This window comes from Canis lupus, chromosome 27, assembly GCF_011100685.1.
Source record: "Canis lupus familiaris isolate Mischka breed German Shepherd chromosome 27, alternate assembly UU_Cfam_GSD_1.0, whole genome shotgun sequence".
NCBI classification, from domain to species: Eukaryota; Metazoa; Chordata; class Mammalia; order Carnivora; family Canidae; genus Canis; species Canis lupus.
The window spans coordinates 12,381,380-12,396,152 of NC_049248.1; the positions used below are offsets into that span (position 1 = coordinate 12,381,380).

General features: G+C 40.1%; 1 protein-coding gene across 10 annotated transcripts in view; it reads right to left on the minus strand.

Annotated features, from left to right (window-relative positions):
• The window catches only part of DUSP16 (dual specificity phosphatase 16), a 121,451-nt gene that overhangs the window by 34,453 nt on the left and 72,225 nt on the right, over positions 1-14,773 (minus strand). For 7 of the 10 annotated variants that reach the window (XM_038576827.1, XM_038576825.1, XM_038576824.1 and 4 more), the window contains 3 exons: positions 8,301-8,895; positions 7,193-7,331; positions 6,291-6,449 (listed from right to left, as the gene is read on the minus strand). In XM_038576827.1, coding sequence (XP_038432755.1) covers positions 6,291-6,449; positions 7,193-7,331; positions 8,301-8,528 — 526 coding nt within the window. In that variant the 5' untranslated portion in view covers positions 8,529-8,895. Of the gene's footprint in view, positions 1-6,290; positions 6,479-7,192; positions 7,333-8,300; positions 8,896-14,773 lie in introns of those variants that run through there. The other 3 variants (XM_038576831.1, XM_038576832.1, XM_038576833.1) reach the window with 3 other exon arrangements.

The following is a 14,773-nucleotide window of genomic DNA, read 5'->3' on the forward strand; positions in this document are numbered from 1 at the left end:
GTATGTAACAGAGAAAACCAACTTTGCCCGGTAGTTAGGGAAGGCTTAACGACTACACTGAACCCAGGAGGAGACATGAGAATGAGTAAGTAGAGGACATGAGCAGAGGGCCTGTGAAGGCCCAGAGACACTGATGCCACAGGTCTGCAGCAACCGGCATGGGGCCTACTGAGCTGAAAGAAATTGAGGACTTAAGCGGCCTGTGATGAAGCCAGAGAGGTAGGCAGGTGCCAGCCACAGGGCCTTGTAAGTCAGTTAAGGCTCTGAGAACTTATCTGAAAAACAATGATGTGTATTAGACCAGGGAATTATATAATCTGGATTATGTTAAAATATAAAATAGAAATACCACTTTGGCTCCAGTGTGAGCAATGGATTGTAGGTGTCAAGGCAGAGGATAAGAGAAGACCAGTTAAGAGGCTCCTGGAGCACCCGGAGGGACAGGGATGATCTTGGTTTGACTCGGTTGCTGGCAGAAGAGGAGAGCAGACACCCTGTGAGCTCAGAGGATGACCTGGGGACTGAGAAGTGGTGGGGACTGCAGCCAGATCCCCAATGGCTCATAAATTTGTCCTTCGAGTTTAAAGGGCTGGCATAGTTTAAAGGGCTTGCATACTTTGATTTCATCTCTCCTCAGTTCCCCCTTCTCCCCTTTGCAAAAGAAATCCACTCTAGTCCCCCCCATTGCCCCCCAAAAATCGAAGTTTAGTCCTGACATTTTGAATCATGTTTCTCCCCCACAGTCAGAATGCCAAGGCCCATCTCCCACCAAATCTTACTCATCTTCCAAGTTCAGTTAGAATCCCACTGCTGTCGTAAAATCTTGCCCAACCTCTGCAGATGACAACCCATCACCCTCTGCACTGTATCACACAGTACAGTGCATGAGCATATGCTCCTCTCTTTGGTCCACTTTAGGCACGTTTCCCCAAATTGATCACTAGGTTCTCCAGGGCTGAGCCAAGCTTTTTGCTTTTCTGGTAGCTCAGCCAGGGCCCAACCACGAAAGTGTCCACGAAACCTTGAGAAGGAGCCAAGATGGAAAGTCCTAGACCTGGCACTTCTCCAGAGTGCACAGGTGACAGGACTCAGGCAAGGGAGGGCTGAGGCCATTGGTGTCATCAAGGCTGCTGTCCATGGGCTTGTGCAGGGGATCAGGATGAGGAACCAAGAAACTATAGTCTGGTCTACAGTCCATTTTTTAAAAAGACATAGGCCACAGTCGTGTCTTAGGCACTGGGAGCCAGGAGCCATGTAAACTGGCTCACCACACTGGCAGGGAGCAACCAGAGAAAGAGGATTCAGCCTGCAAGACCCATGCAAGCCGAAGCTCAGGGGCAACTGCTTGTAGTCTTTTACAGGCCGTCAGTCACGGCCGCTCTTTCAAGCCAACGGCCAATTCCTGAGTAACCACAGTACTCTGACTGAAATCCATTAATTTCCTTCGTCTTTACCAACTACTGCAAGATTTGAAATAGAATGACTGAAGATTCCCTTCTCTAGACAAAAGGACAGGAGAAATGTCAAACTAGGTAACAGAAGTGATGGTAGCAACAGCGTGCACAGCAAAATCTGTAACCAGCAAAGTGGGGTCCCACTCTACTTCCATTAGGAAGGACAGTAATTGATTCCACTAAACCAAAGCTCTGTTTATTACAAAGATCTACTGACTGGATCTAGATACCTGTCAATTTGAAACTGTCAATTTGAAAAAGTATAAAGAGTCAGATACATTTTTACTCACTCCTAGTTCTAAATAGACTAGTACATCTAACTCAAAACAAAAAAAAAAAAAACATGTATTTGGCTTTTAATCATAGCAAACATTAATACAAGACCAAGACCATAGCTATGGTTCGGAGACAAAATGTTTATAAAAGTACTTTGCTAACATTGCACCTAACAGTAAATGCTTAATAAATGGTATCTTCTATCATTATTCAGAACTATCCTTCGGCACAGAAGAATTAGACTTTTATTTGATGATCACCTCCCGCTGAAATAACTTAATGCTTTAAAACTTTTTACATATAGTATATTTTCATACATTGCTTCATTCCATAAAATGTGAATACGACTTTGAAATCCACAGAGTCTGAGAAAGAGCTACCACAGGAAGAGCTTTCAGTCCAACCTCCTGATGAAATTCCAGAAGACTCTGGAATTATTGTGGATAAGGGCCTTGGGTACATGGTGGGAGTGAGAGCGTGGGAGAGTCGCTCAGGGCTCTATGATTTTCTTCATCTGCCAATGAAAGGGCTGAAGTGTGTCGTATGTGGTGTTTTGCTCTAGGGCTAGTTATCCTGTGCCTCATCACAGGAGAGAAACGAGTGCTGCAGACTTAATAAACTGCTATGGGTCCTTTTTGCTTTTACCCAGAACACAAAGGTAAGGAAAGAGAGGGAAATAACAGAACAGTATTTCTCATCTGTAAGTTGATCTTTATTTCTTCTAATGACCCATCTATTCTCTTTTCTCTATTTTGGCAAGAAGTAAAAGTCCAACTATGGTATTTTTCCTTTTCTCTTTTAGATTTATGTGCAATCTGGAACCCTAAGAAATATAATAGAGAAAGGCAAGTAGAATAAAGTGGTACACAATTAATAAGTTAAGGCCAAGAAACAAGATTATTTTTTAAAGAGAACTAGTTTTCTGAACTATTACCAAGACCAAAGAAGTTGATCAGTAAGTCAATGGTGGCAACTATTTGTTTTCTAACTCAGATTGAAAACAGCTTTTAAATTTTTTTTAAGATTTTATTTATTTGTTTGAGAGAGAAGGGGGGAGAGCAGAGAGAGAGAGAGAGAGAGAGTGCAAGAGTAGGATGGGGGAGGGTCAGAGGGAGAGGGAGGAGACTCCTCTGTGAGCGGGAAGCCCAATGCAAGGCTTGATCCCAGGACTCTGGGATCATGACTGAGCCAAAGGCAGACAGTTAACCAACTGAGCCACCCAGGCGCCCTGGATAACATAACAGCTTTTAAAAGAAGACAGCTAATACAGAGGTTTCACATGCATCAATTAAACCAACAAGGCTCACAACCAGGATACTCTGTTATGATCATTTTTGTGAAACAAACGTTTATGCCATCCATTCCATCACTCCATTAATTCAAATTCTTAAGTCCTGTTTTTACAGATGGCTGTGGGAAGATACATGGCTTTTTAGTCTGTACTTATTTAAAAACGATTTCAAAATTGAAAAAAAAAATGAAAAAGATGGTTTTGTCATCACCTATCCAACAACGATGGTGAACATCTTCCCAAAGGGATCCAAATTCATTCTTTCTTCCTCAGATGAGGCTGCTACTGGTAATTAAACCCTTTACTCCCCTGGGGGTGAAATGATGCTATGGTTTGGCTCAGCCTGGTTATTGGGAGGCTTCCTAATGGCTAAAAAGAATATCAATTTATATTCACCTTTAAGAATATATATATAAATTATCACAACCATTCTCAGTTTATGTGGACTCATGGACATGTATCTTCCTATGAGTAGAGCTAGATCTCTAGAGCTGTTAGCTTTTTTATCAAAGTTCAGTATTTAAGGATCACATAAGATTCATCCTATTTCGGGGCAGCCCGGGTGGCTCAGCAGTTTAGTGCTGCCTTCAGCCCAGGGCGTGATCCTGGAATCCCAGGATCAAGTCCCACATCGGGCTCCCTACATGAAGCCTGCTTCTCCCTCCGCCTCTGTCTCTCTCTGTCTCTCTCTCTCTGTGTCTCTCATGAATAAATAAATAAAATCTTTTTAAAAAAAAAAGATTCATCTTATTTCATCACAGTATTTTTATTAGCTCTTAAGACATTTTTATATTAGACACTTTTCCTATTAACAGCTATATGTTTGCTCTGAATGAATATACTTTGTAGATCACTTAGTTCAAAACAATCTCAAAGTTTTCACTACACTTTCAGGTTAGTTTCATCACTGTTTAATTACTTATGTTTTACACTAATAAAATGAATCACATGAAATATAAATTGGACAAACCTAATGTAAGCTAATTTAGATATCAAATATTTACTGAGATCTTAAGAAGTGCTGGGCCTTACAGGGGACACAAAGTTGAAAAAGAGAATCTGGTAGGAAGTTAAGCTAATAAATGAAAAGATAAATAGTAAGATTTAAATAAGATTTTTAGATAATAATTAAAGATAATATATGGCTATTAAATTAATCATTTTGTTGGGAATACTGACTGGGCTTAGAAGAGTTTGGGAAAGCTGGTCACCTGGTGGAAACAAGTGTTATAGGCTAGCCCCATCCCCAAAAAGGACCTGCACTGTTTTAAGGAATCAAGCCCATTCCAGTATAGTTCCCCCAAACCCAGTCCCTGCTTCCTTCAGTAAAACCCTGCATTTCTTTATGTCCATAAAACTATGTCCTATAGGTAGATATGGGTCTCCTCTTGTTGGAGGGAGATAGCTCATTAAAATATTTCTTCTATCAGTTCCCTGGTGATGTCTTTCTGTCCCCCTTCTCCAAAGTCATTTTTCCCCAGGCAAGGTAGCCCGAGAATGTGAATGGAATTCAGGCCACAATTTTTTTACTTCCATATCTAATGACCATAAAAACTATCTCACATCTGATACTTTCATCCTGCATAATGTCAGAGTAGCTGAAAGCTCTAACCCAAAGGAGGAATCACTCTAAGAAACCACTGCATCTCTCTATTACCACATTCATCTGAGGATGGACAACCATCTCCAACTGCTGAAAGTAACGCGGGCAGTTTGTAGTGAAAACTGTCTCCAGTTATCTTGTTATTTTCTGTAACACCTGTGAGAAGCTAGTGTGCTTTTCTACAGTTATTCCCCCCACAAACAAAATATTGAAGAAACACCTGTCATTATGTTCTTCTGTCTCCCATCCGTGGAATATCCTATGAGCAGCTGGGCGTTGGCAACAAAACAGGCTACCAAGTATGAATGGCTATAACTTCCCTGGCATTCTGTTCCACTTATGCCATTTTTCTGTCTACTCCGAGGAGTAGACAAGGGAATTTCCAATTGGTCAGAAATTTCTGGGTGATTGGGAGGGAGGCTTTCAACCATCCAGAACCCTCTCTTGGGTATCATAAGGGATCTGGCTGTTCAGAAACTCCCAGACAAGGCAATCTAGTCCCCAAAGCCACCTCCTAAACTAAAAGATATATAGGATTCTGGAGTGTGGATAGGGATATGGTGCTGTCAATACATTCAGCGTGGTTCTTAGTGCTGCCTGGAAGGATTCTCATTTGGACCCAGGCAACATGTCCTGTATGACGTGGTAATGTCAAGGTGCTCTGATTCAGTGTGTCATTCCACTTTCAGGCTGATCTAGCTGATCAGAGTCCTTTCTCTTCCTTGCCCAAGGAGTGCTCCTCCCACAATGACACATGACTGATAAGAACCTTCCCACGTAACTAAGGAGAGCTCTTTGTTAAAGGGGGGGGAAAGATATTCCGGGAAATAAAACTTCTGTACTAGAAACCCAACACAAGCTCATTCCTACATAGGAGCGTCTGGCCATGTTGTCAAGTCAGAGCCCCCACAGCAAAAATGTCTCCAACAAGAGGGAGGTGGGATAGTCCCTTTGCCGTGAAGCACATCTTGGTGTACCCTCTTTAAGAAAAATCTTGGTCCTGTTAACAGCATACCACGGTAAAGCCCTCACAGTGCCTACAAGAAGCATGAAAGGAGTTCCTAAACCAGATTAGTTCAGTAAATGCCAATAATAGTTATCATATTCACCACAGTTATACTCACAGTAAAAGAATGTGCCTATCAATGAGACAGAGCCTACTATTATCATTCTCAAAGAACTCCGAAAACTACTTTCTAAGACATGCCAGCTTCACTTAAGGATACTAATAGAGGGGCAGCTCAGGTGGCTCAGCGGTTTGGCACTGCCTCCGGCCCGGGTGTGATCCTTGAGACCTGGGATCGAGTCCCACATTGGGATCCTTGCATGGAGCCTGCTTCTCCCTCTGCCTGTGTCTCTGCCTCTCTCTCTCTCATGAATAAATAAATAAAATCTTAAAAAAAAAAAAAGGATACTAACAGAAAGATCTGGCGGCATCACAGCATGAGCAAAAGGTGTGGTAGTAGATGATCTGAAAGAGGAAAACTCTGCCTGCTTTTTGAGACTGGAAGCAAAAGCCGATGAGCGAGAACTGGAGGTACGGAAATCTCATCAAAACCTTCCCAGTTTAAGTGTTAACACACCAACAACTGATTAATCCTACTCTGAAAAATGCAATGTTTATACTCCTAGCAACCAACTGCCAATGACATCGAGTTCACAGTACCTGCCTTGCAATAAAAGACTGCAGGTGTGAAAATGATAGCATCTATCATGTTCTGTTTTCTTAGATCACATTTGTAAAAGCCCTCTTGCCTTTTCCTGTGGCAGAATCTGTGTTGAAGATCACCGTGCATCGTCACACTGTATCCCCCACTCTGTGAGCCTATGTGAGTGAAAAGGCTTTAGTAACATCTGCAAAACAGGGGAAGCAAAGGATGAACACTCTGCTTTGGAATTTGATGAAATGGAACTCACACACTTGCTCCCCTTTTCAGACAGACATAAAATATTTAGTTCTTCCCATAAATATAAAATGATTTAAAATAACTTTCTTAGTATTTGCAAACTGAGACCTTTTTCAGTTGTAGAAACAAAACGAAAATATTCAAGTTAAATGAGTATTTAAACTCTCTCCCTAATTGTTAGAAGAAATAATCTATATACATTCTCCCCCTCCCTGCTCATCATGTCCAGGAACAGTGAGCTGATTTGCTGGAGTCTGCTGTTAACTCTAACTGGTTAATATGAATGTGACACTGTGACGCTGGTCTGGTTCTTGTCACAGGGGGTGGGAACTGAGAGCAGAGTCAAGAGCTAGAGCATTTCGTGTTTTTAGATCCCAGACGAATGGAAAAATCCCCGGCCAGAAGCAGCACACAGATCTACATGACGTTTCTAACTAACAAATATCAAATGAAGAATCATCTGAGCTGAGTAAAAAATACATTGACAACTGTGGAAGAATGGTAGTACTTAAGTGAAATAGAATAGTTATGTTGATCAGAAGCTATCAATAAATCAGTTTACCCAGTACACTCATCGTTGGGTGATGATCTAGTGTACTTTGAGCTCTCTGTGAAATACCGCTTACTGGTAGATCTCCACGAGATCTGCCCCAAGCCTTACCTGCAAGCAGGTGAACGGAGTTGAAGCTCTTCTCCAGTTTACCCAGAAGTACAGTGAGAAAACAGTCAGAAGACAGAGAGGCAACATCTTGGGAGCTTTGATCATAAACTACAACCTTCTGACTGCAATCGATATCAACCTGTAGTGCAAATGTGAGGCTGTTAAGTAAGGAAGCTGGAAAAAAATCATCCCAGAAGCCGCTGGTACTGAAGCAAATAACTGCCTCCCTCTCTCAATTAATAATCCAAATAAAAATGACATGCAGCAAAACTGATGGGTAAACCTAGCATACAAAATGGTTTAAATGCTTATAAAAAATCAACTTTCAAGAGGCAAAATTGATGTTATTTCTGTGTAGATGTGCTCAAAACTCCTTGGTTTAAAACACAATGCTATAAAAGGCTAACACTCATAAAACAAAATATGTAAAATAAACATAGCAATCCTTGAACGTAAACATTATTATAGGGGTTTCTGCATAATAGAGAAATCAGTTGTTTGGTAAAATTAAAACATGAGCTCATTTTTATTCCTGAAGAAAAGAAATAGCCTTACCTACCACAAAGACAACATTATGGAATTCCAGAAATAACATTCCTCGAAGATAAATAAGATCCCTAAATCCTGAACAATGGTACCTTCCCACAAACAAATAGCACTTCTAATATAATTAGTTTCCACTTTCTTCCCAAGGCACTTGAAAAGAATTATTTTCTTTCAGTAAGTTGTAAATAACACAGAATAATGTATTAATTTAGTAATTGTTGATACGTGTATAAATTACTATATATTAAGTTACTAATATGTTATCAACTATAAACCTTTACTGGTGTTTAAATTTTTAAAAAAAGTTTAGCAAACCATTAATAGGAAAACATAGCACTTGACTAAATTAAAACAAGTTAACCTTTCTGTATAGTTTAGAAAAATTCTTAAATGTGACAGTGTGGTTAGTAAACTACTTTGAGGTATCCCTAAGGTACCAAAGTTTAAAAAGCTATCAAAACTTCCTCAAATTACTTTTTCCCCTTAAAAGTGAGACTGTTTTAAAATGATGCCTCATCTACGATGTCTATTGATTCTAAAAAGGAAAAAAGAAAGCGTTTACCTTATGTTTTGCCGAATGCTGGATGAGCTCTGTAATTAACACTTTGTCTTGTTGCAACCTTCGCTTCATAAGCTTGGAGCAGTTGATATTAATGGCTTCCAAAATGTGGGATGTATTGTATTCCACAAATGGCCGGCTATCAATTAGCAGCACTTTCTCTGTTCCACTTTCCAACAGAGCCACCAACCTCTCAGTAACAATTTGAGTTCCAATCATCTCATGGGCCATGACAACAATAAGTCTTCTTTTCCCACCTCCTTCTTTAATTTGCCACGATGATGTAATGGTGGTGTACTCAAAGGCTCAGCCACTCCATTGTACTAAAAATGTATGAGGTCAGGCTGGTGGTGACTGGCAAAAGGAGAGTTAAACCCATTTTCAGCAAGAGCCCTCCAAGTGAATGTCCCTTTTTCTTTCCCCGTTGATGTGCTCTTGCAAAGGACTCCTTCCACAAAGCAGTCCCTCACATTTGATTCATAAAGAGATGACTGGAATAACCATTCCACAACAAAAGATGCTTTGGGGCAGCCAGTGCATTACATCATTCTTTACCTTTGCTCCTCGCTCCAACAGCTTTACACTGGACTCAAAAATCCTACATGAAGAGAGAAAGACAAACAGAAAACAAAACACGGGGTCAAAAAAAAGAAAGCATCAGATTAGAGAGAGCGTATGATTCATAATATTTACTCCATTAATCTAATTCCATACTTGATGCACTGTTTCATTTGAACAAACAAAAAAGACAAACAGGCATGGCTTCAGGAAACCTACTGATGATAATTCACTTTTATATCAAAATATAAAAACTCAAAGAAGACATAGTCATGAATTATAATGACCTGAGGCTCGAACTACATGCTTATAGTATGAGACTGAAAGAGCTATAAAAAGCTGCTTGAAGTAATATTTTTTTTTCCAAATGGGTTTCCTTCATTTTATTTGCTAATTTCTTGAAAAGAGCACAAAGAACAACAGCCTACAACCAGGTAAGCAAGCCCACAAGATCAGGACAAAAAAATCTTTTCTGCTTGAGAACTGCAAGCAAACACGCATATGTGTACATACACACACACACACACACACACACACACACACACACACTAGGGCACAATAGCAGCCCCTGTAAATTGTCCTTAGCCCCTGTAAACTTTTCATACATTTCAGCTCTGTTTTAAGGAAGAGGAAAAAGAAAAATGGCTGATATTCTTGTGAGACCAACTGCTGAGCTAACTGCTGGCGGCATGTGATGTACCCAGCTCCAACCAAGACAGTCCATCTTCCACCCCAGCCCTGTTCCTTGACCCTTAATAGGTTTACCCCTCATCTTCTCGTGCCTCATTCTTCAGAGAATCACTGATTCCCAGCCTTAGAAAATCTCCTATCTTCACCTGGGTCTCTAGGTCAACAACCATACAGCAAACATGCAGAACCCTTTGTACCAGACCCAGTGCTTCCCTGTTCTTGCCAAACTCCTATAACTGACCACTTCCTAATTGACACTAGTTAGGGGTTTTGTGCCTATAGCTTGGACCTCACCCTGACCTTCAATATTCTCATATTCCTAGCTCACTGGCCCATCTCTGCCACAGGAAACCCTCTACCACGTCGCACCAGATGTCCACTGCTGGCATTCACCTTCTACAGGGTAAACTATGTGATGGCAGAGGTTTTAATTTTATTCCCTATCTCCATAGTGCTTTGCACAAAGACACTCAATTCACACTGTTATATGTAAAATCCTCCACAAATTACTTAAGATATTGAATAAATACCTAACTCATTTCCAATCAGGATGGAAAACCTTCAGACAGCATTGAGTCCTATTCCTAATTTCAGACTTATAGACGAGAAACTGAAGCCTGGAGAAGTAGAGAAAGGAGACCAAGAGGAGTGGCCATGCCATTTACTTGTTACTTAATGGTAGAAAATCATATCACTTCTCTGACCCACAATTTCCTCTTCTATAAAATGTAGACATAACATAGGCCTTGTCTCCTCACAAAGTCTGTTTGGAGGACAAAATTGTCGAAGTTCTCTAAAGTAAGTAAAAATGCAACTACTCAACATATAGAGAAAGGAGGAAAACCGCTCTACAGATACCAATGGTGGACAGAGCTGCCTTGCATCTGGAATCTAAGACATTCAGCAGATAAACACAGCAGTCATTCCACCTTCCCATATAATCCAGCTTCAAGAGAGCTGTGCCCTTTCTCTCAGAGCCAGAGATACACGGAGTTAGAAGGCACCTGAGAAATAGTCTCTTCCGCCCCGCACCTTACAAATCAGCTCCACAGAATACACTATTTGTCTAGTTCTTGTCTTCATTATATTAACATATTTATTTTTAGTACAGCTTACTGGCACCGAGGGACAAAAATCATCTCTATCTTCAATGGAAGAAACTAGAACAGAGAATCTGTCCTAGTTAATCAACGAATGTACTCTGGAAAGGTGTCTACCAAGGATACAGCATCAAATCGAGTCCTGACTGCTCAGTGACATAGTTCACAGCAGTGTAAGGTCCTGTAGCCAGATCATCTGATTCCCAAACCAGGGCTCCCACTACTGGGTTACCCTGCTTTTCCTAAGTAGCTGTTCCCATAATGAAACTGGACTGAGAAAGAATGGGTCGACTTGTCCATGAGGGTGCCCAGGTGGCACAGAAAGTGGAAATTTGAGAACAAGAGCAAGTTGATTCCAACAATGGCACTTGGTATCCGAGTCTGATTGGCTCCTCTCGATGATAAAATCCGGATGGGACAAAGCAGTTATCTGGGTTAGCAGATCAGGGGACAAAGAGAGGGAGAAGACAGCAAACATGCAAAAGTTGAATTAGAAAGTTCTCATCTTTGCTTCCCTTTAGCCAAATCTCCTAAGCCCAAATCACCGAAACCAAAGATAAGCTAGAGCAAACAGTTCTACTGGGCAGAAAATGGCCATGCTTACCCACGGAGCCAGAGTCAGGACTTCCAGACTAAAAACCCTTCCCTTGACCAAGAAAATGTCTGGGCAAAGTGACCTTAATATGAGGATGTAATTGAAACAAAGCACTGAATGTGAAATCTGGATAAAGTTACACCCTTTCATGTACTGAAGCCAGCCTACCTTTATGCCCAAGCTCTGATTTTCTGTAGTCTCAAATAGGTTATGTGAGAGGCAGAGCCCTACCAAGGGGGTGAGGGAGGGTAGGAAAACAATAGCCTTAAACTTTATTTATAGCTAGAGGATTCTGGTTAAGTCCTCATCCTAGGATGCAACTAACTTAGAAATTTCTGGGCATTCCCTTAGTCATTCTGAAGAATGTCAATACCTTGAGATCAGGAAAATGTCTGTGATAGTTTTGTTTTTGAAAACATTTGCATCAGTAAGATTTAGAAGATGACAAAAGAACATTTTATTGTTGGCAAATCCACCAAGTTCATCTTACCCAAAATTTCTACAAGAAGTCAAGAGGAATAAACATTCTTAGATTGGACCGTAAGGGCCCAAATGCATCTTACAAAACCCCAGGGCAGACCAGCTTTATTATTTATCAGTTTACTTAAACGATTTTTAAATTTTTAAGTATTTTCCTTCCTTTTTAAGATTTTCTTTTTTTAAGTAATCTCCACATCCAATGTGGGTCTCAAACTCATGAGCCTGAGATCAAGAGTCACACACACTGCTAAGCTAGCCAGGCGCCCCTCTTCTTTCCATTTTCAATAGGTAACATTCACTGGTTTAAAAATGTATACAAACTATGAATATGTACAGTTTATTGTATGTTTATTATACTTCAACAAAGCTATTAAAAATTGCCACAATATCAAAACTCCAACAAATATATTAAGTGAAAAACATGAATACACTCAAAATCTTCTGCTGCCCAGGTCCTCCCCCTGCCCTCTACTGGAAACCAGGGTGAATAGTTTCTTCTGACTTCTTCCAAAGATTTTTTTTTTTAAATGAATACAGAATAAGATACAAATATATAGTCTTCCCCTTCCTCCCTTTGTTCAATGAGTTATATGGATATACACTTGTGCACCCTGCTTTTTTCTTTCACTTAAAATACTACAATTTGATTTTTTTCCCATTGTCCTCTTGGCTGTGGAGGGACCACCCCCAACTCCCAGGAGATGAGGCAGGTGGCCAGAGCAGTGGGAAGACTCTTCTGAGGAAATTGATGTGATGCCCCAGTCTACAATCAAGGAAATCTGGGTGGCGGTAGGCCCTTTAGAAGACAACTAAAGAACTCTTTTTCTATGCATATAATAAAGTTTTCTATTTCTAAAAAAATAAAAAAATTTTAAAAAGGTCAAGAAACCAGTATTTATCATGCCAAAGACTAGTAACTTTAACCAGAGCCACTAAACAAATATTTGCAAATTAAAAAAAAATATATTTGCAAATTAATCCATTTTCAGAAATGAAGGTTTTTAAAAAACTTTATTTATGAAGGGAAAGAGATTGGCTGAGGCAACATTTTAGTGTAACAGAATGACTATACAGGTCAGTGAACAAAATGGCCAAATCCCCTTAAGAAATGCCATTTTTGGTATATTTTACATTTTACCAATTTGCTTTATATTTTAATATTTAATATTAACATATGAACCTTCTCCCTTTAATATACAATTTTTAAAGTTTGTGTGTAATTTGTTTCATGTTTTATATTTCATTTGGTTACCTATGGAAATTTATCTTTGATTTTATCATGGAAATTAGTGGAGTTTTATTTGTTGAAATTCACTCTACCATGCAAGAGTATCAATGAAATAAAGGGTACTACTGAATTAGTTATATCAGAGGATCCATAAGCCTATTTTAATGATAAGGTGAACAAGTGGAGTCGGTTTTAATTAAAAGTACAATGTACAGTCTGACTATACAAAAAACAGTATTTGCCTCTAAAGTAATTAACTAAAAGGAAAATTTGTTTCTTTTGATTTTCTTCACTACTCCTAACACAGCCTTAAAGCTAGTGCCCCCAACAGAAAATTCTTTAAGGATTAAGTTTGCTTTAAAATGACTCCATGGTTCCATGAAGCATCTCCCTCCTGTTCTCAGAGAAGGTGTTACTTTTTTCAACTCTCCAGGTAAGATCATGACTTCCAGGTCAGTCGTACTGAAGCTTTGTATTTCCCGTCAGGAAAAAAGGGAGAACCTTTCTCACACACCATTTCCCCCTTCTACCTACCCATTGGTTATTTTCTGCCAACAGCAACAGCTCCTCTGTCACCAGGCACTGCAGGCCTCAGGCCCACATCAAGGCCTTCAACAAGCAGATAAGGGGTAGGACTCTAGGAATATGCCCTCTGGCCTGAAAGGTGGGACCTATGGGGAGGCAGGGGCTCCCCATCAGAGAGAGGCAAATTTCCATTTTGAATACTTCCTTTCACAAAGAAATCTCAGAAGGAAAAGGATCCTCTGACTATGGGGTGCTTAAGCACCTGTTTAGCAAGGAAAGTGACTGAGCTTTATTTGGTTAGGCTCAAGTTCAAGTTCTCAGAGAATTTATGGAAAGGATATAGTCAGGTGAGAAGTTTGCTTTTATTAAACTACATGCCAGTCTTAAAATTTTTTTTCCTCCAATAAAACTAAAGAAATAGGCAACAAGATACACTAAACAGCCTTAAGGCAGAGCCTTAAACATAGACTTTCAGTAACAGAAAAACTGAACAAATCAAAAGGGAAAAAAGCAGGCTACAACATCTGGAAACAAGCAAGAACATATTTGACTTAGGCTATCTATACTGATTTAAAGCAACTTTGCCTCAAATGCTGTGGGTAAATCCTAAACAGAAATTCTGAACTCTGATATTTGGTAAAATATATTCAATAAAAAAACGAAAAACAAACAAAAAACACCCTCACCAAAACCAAGAAGACTATATAAACTTAATGTGTTTTTAGTTGCCTATTAATGTCTTGACCCCAAAATAGAGGATACATTTTGACAAGTGGCAGCAATAATGGGATAGACTGCTTGAAGCCCAAGTGTCTAGATAGTAGTGGACATAGAGACAGCACTTGTTAGCATCATAAAATCCAGCCATCTCTCACCGACTTACAGCACCATTGATTGAGAGAACCTACAATCAATCAGAGGTGTAGGTTGATTATATATAACTCAAGGACCCACAGAGAAAGGCTGGAAGAGCAGCCATGCTTCAAAGACTAAATATACTGCCTTTGCTTCAGTTACAAGCCAGCCCAGGTATAGTCCGGATTTCAGAAACCTCAAGTTTCTGCTCAAGAAGAGCACCATACTCTTGGTATTGGCTCAGCTGGAGTCTCCATCGTCCTGTTTCTGCTTACCTGTCTCACTAGCTTCCCCTTCCCTGACCCATCAGACCTCCCTTCCTCCTCCCCTCTTTCCACCATACCATGTGCCTATTCTAAACATACTTCTTGCACCCATAGTTCCCTGGCTTACCCCCTCTAACATGTAATACTTTCTCCAGGCACCTCAACCCAACTAAGGACTC